Source organism: Nilaparvata lugens, unplaced genomic scaffold (assembly GCF_014356525.2).
Source record: "Nilaparvata lugens isolate BPH unplaced genomic scaffold, ASM1435652v1 scaffold10589, whole genome shotgun sequence".
NCBI lineage: Eukaryota > Metazoa > Arthropoda > Insecta > Hemiptera > Delphacidae > Nilaparvata > Nilaparvata lugens.
Genome location: NW_024089255.1, coordinates 1 through 3855, shown reverse-complemented (window position 1 = coordinate 3855; position 3855 = coordinate 1). Strand labels below are relative to the sequence as shown.

The following is a 3855-nucleotide window of genomic DNA, read 5'->3' as shown; positions in this document are numbered from 1 at the left end:
GCCTATCAGTATCAATATTCTCACACTGAAAATCAAACTTAATAGGTGATTAAATAATTAAATGAACTAAATAATGCTGAAGAAATTATAGTCTAAAATGATCATCACGGAACTGGATGAATTATTATATGGAATACAAATTCAAACGTGAACTGAGTTTGCTAACATTTCAAACAGGTGACATCAGATACTTGTGGATGAGAAAACTGCGTGAGGTCTACTGTTCACAGAACTACTAGTTAAGACTTTATTCGTTGAATAGTAATTAATGTTGTGTGTTAGTTTTCCAGTGATCCTGTCGATCGAGGACAACTGTTCGCTGCCGCAACAGCGCAACATGGCGGTGACAATGCAGGAGGTGTTTGGTGACATGCTGCTGGTGCAGCCCGTTGCCAAGCACGAGACGCGGCTGCCGTCGCCCTACAGTCTGCGCCACAAGATCATTCTCAAGCACAAGAAGTTGCCAGAGGGTGGAGACGAGGCTTCGGTCATGATGAAGCCCGAACAAGGTCAGTGCATCCTTCCATCTATTGAAGTGGACATTCTCAGCGTTCCCTGTCAATAAATAAGCGATAATTTTGTGTTGTTGAGAAGTTGATATTGTGGTAATATTCATATTAAATGAAAAAGACTAAGAACTTGTCCAAAAACCACAGATTTATTGATACTTAGGGCCGGTTTCCGAGCTCGGGATTTGATTGAGTTCTAGACTTTAACAGCTGGAGTCAGAAAATAGGCTTTCCGAAACGGGGCGTAGTCGTAGTCATTGTCACAGTCACGTTTGAATTAAATTTCAAGAAACTAGAAAATTAAAACAAAATAAATAAAGAGAGAATAGTGTAAATTTTCAGCTATTTTGAATTATTTAGAAATGTTAAATTCGTCAAGGAAAAACATTTCCAATTATAGAAAGGAGAAATTAAAAACTGAGAACAACAACAACTTCGTGCAACTAGTGCGCAAAGTGACAGTTTGCTGCACCGAAAGAAACGTTTACGCACGAGCCGTAGGCGAGTGCGGAATAATGGTTTCTTGAGTGCAGCAAACGAACTTTGCGCACGTATTTCACATTACTTTTTTCCTACAGTTACCATTGAATATGGAAAGTGGGTAATTATGGGTAAAATTCCCTGAAATCCATCAAATGTTTTTCTGTGTAATTTTATTATTAATAAAAACTTAAATTTATTTTAAATTGAATAACAATAATCAAATTATAATGATTAGTAATTCAATTGAAAATTAATCTGACTGCTTCAAGGGGGTTTATCTTATGTAAGCATTGAAATGTCTATAATCAAGGCAAATAATGGCAAGGCAACGCCGTTCTCCACTGCCATTATAACGTGGACCTCACTATACCACAGTCAGTGTTACCAACTTAATTTTGATTTTCCTGCACTTGTGCTCCATATAACCTACTAACTATTTTGCGTTGTCATGCTGCAAATCTGGAGTACGCAAAGTAATACTTTGCGCACTAGAGCGGAAAAGTGATTCTTTGCGGCCTGCAATCAGTGCAGAGATGCTCACTTTTCAAGGTATCTGTAGGAAAAGCTAATTTTCTGACTCCAGCTGTTTTAAGTCTAGATCTTAACTAAATCCCGAGCTCGGAAACGGCCTTAGGCCGACCGACCGTCAGTGCGTACGTCAGTCGCGCTTGTCTTTTCCATAGAGATTCCATGTATTTGTACAGAGCAGGACTGACGGCACGCATGCGCACGGTCAGGACCATGCTTTTTATACAGTGTACGAATACCATCGGTCGAGCTCGTGCCCATCCGTTCCATCGGTCGACTGACGCGCTATTGAAACAAATAGAATCTTTCAGAGCTGTACTGATCAGTAGCCCGATCGCAACATAACCAGTGTGCTGACACCTCTGCCCGACAATCAGCTGATATTGAATTGAATATTATAATGAATTAATTCAATTAATAGTGTCATGTTTGATTCAGAGTTTTTCTATACATTTCTTCAATCATTTCTAAATTTTTATTGAAAAATAATATATATTAATATTATCTACATTTATTTGATCCGTAGCTTAAAGTGACTGCAAGTATTCCCAATGGTGATACAAGCTCGAAATAACTCATCAAAATATCTGATGGAGATTCTGAGGTAGTTGAAAAATGTATCTTCACACCCAAGCAATGATGTATGAAATGATCATAGGGTGAACTTGATATCTACGTTTTTTAATCTTTCGTTTACGAAGATAATAAGCTGCAATGAAACAATCTTTAAAGGCATCCATTTGTGAGTCAGAAAAATGATGTATGGTCAGGATGGTGCATACGCACTGACGGGTCGAGCTCTAAATGTGTAAAACTGATTCATCGATGCGTACGGTCAGGATGGTACATATGCACTGACGGTCGGTCGAGCTCTGTAACGGCCTTAGAAAGACCAGTTTCTGTTATAACCATTGTCAATCACACAAACGAGTTTATCAGAGATTGACAATGGTGTAATAACCGAAACCGGTCTTCTAAGTATCAATAAATCTGTGGTTTTTTGAAAATTTCTCAGTCTTTTTCATTTAATAAGCCGATAACTGTCTATTATTACTGTTTTGGCTGGGTGAGAGTATAAGAACGGCACAGTATGAGAGACAACCAGCGTCACATAGCTTCACAAAAACAACTACTATAGAGAGGTCCACGTTATAATGGCAGTGTTTGATTAGCAATGGTATTGCCACAGTATGGAAACTCCGCTAGTAGATGGCACAACAATCCGCCATCTTGTTAGGAAGTTCCGCATTGTAATAGTATTCATGGGAGGTCGGATCACTTTACTGATCGGATCAATTGATCTCGTTCACTGCCGCGAGCCAATCAGAAGACAAGGATTGGAACTTTCTAAGGTCACGTGACTAGTATTTGTGCCATGTAAAAAACATTGGTTGATAGGCATTTGATTAATAGTTGATCCATTCTGTATCTATTCTGGGTTTTGCTATCTTGTCTATCATCAACAAAGCGGATAGCGCTATCTCTTTGCTCTGTTGCCAGATCGATTTTTAACAATGAGAAATGTGATAGTTATCAAAATATTTAAATTGATAATAAAAAGTATTATTAAATCATTGAGAAATATAATTTATCGCTTGATAATATACAATTGATAATTTAAACGAGAATGAACCTTTATTTTACATCAATAAACCGGTATCAGTTACCCTCAGACATTGACAAGACAGAGGATCGACAACGTTGTCTTCCTATCTATCTCCACTGCCATTATAAAGTGGACCTCACTGTAGATAGTCCTTATCGGCTCGAGTCAACAGTGAAATTTGAAACATGAACGCCCTACACCTTGGTAATCTTCTTACGCTAAGAATAGAAATCTCAGTACCCTTTTTGAATTATTTAATCACAACATGTTTCAACATTGATGCCATTTGCTAGTGTGATTAAGTGTGATGTTGTGATTAAATAATTCAAAAAAGGTACTGAGATTTTTATTTTTTTTCTACTTCTAAGCTATCTTTTCCCTATGCTTTTCCCAGAACTGTCCTTTTTCTAATTTGTTCTATTATTCTATTGTTCTTCTTGTCTTTTTTTTGTAAACGGGTTTAATGGGGTTGATTGATTGTACAGGTAAAGAAATGGACCTGCGAAACACGGGAAAAAGGGCATATTGTACCTGGAAGATCTGTCGATAAAAAATGGAATCCTCACTTCTTTTTCTGACTCACCACAAACTATTCTACACGGATAGTTTCGAAGTGGACTGACGCTGATGAAGGCGAGGATGATGAGGCTGAACCTCAAACTTTCCTCAAACTCAAAGAGGTATTTCAAGAATCATTTTTAACGCTTATTTTAGAATTCATGTCAATAC

The 3855-nt window shown here is 37.7% G+C and overlaps 1 protein-coding gene across 1 annotated transcript; it reads left to right on the top strand.

Annotated features, from left to right (window-relative positions):
- Nucleotides 1–282: 282 nt before the first annotated feature.
- On the top strand, nt 283–3676 carry LOC120355370 (1-phosphatidylinositol 4,5-bisphosphate phosphodiesterase gamma plc-3-like; the record flags this gene model as incomplete). The annotated part of the gene is made up of 2 exons (XM_039443727.1): nt 283–509; nt 3612–3676. Coding segments are annotated over 2 exons (292 nt in total), but the record flags the coding sequence as incomplete, so codon positions are not given.
- Between the last annotated feature and the right edge of the window lie 179 nt (nt 3677–3855).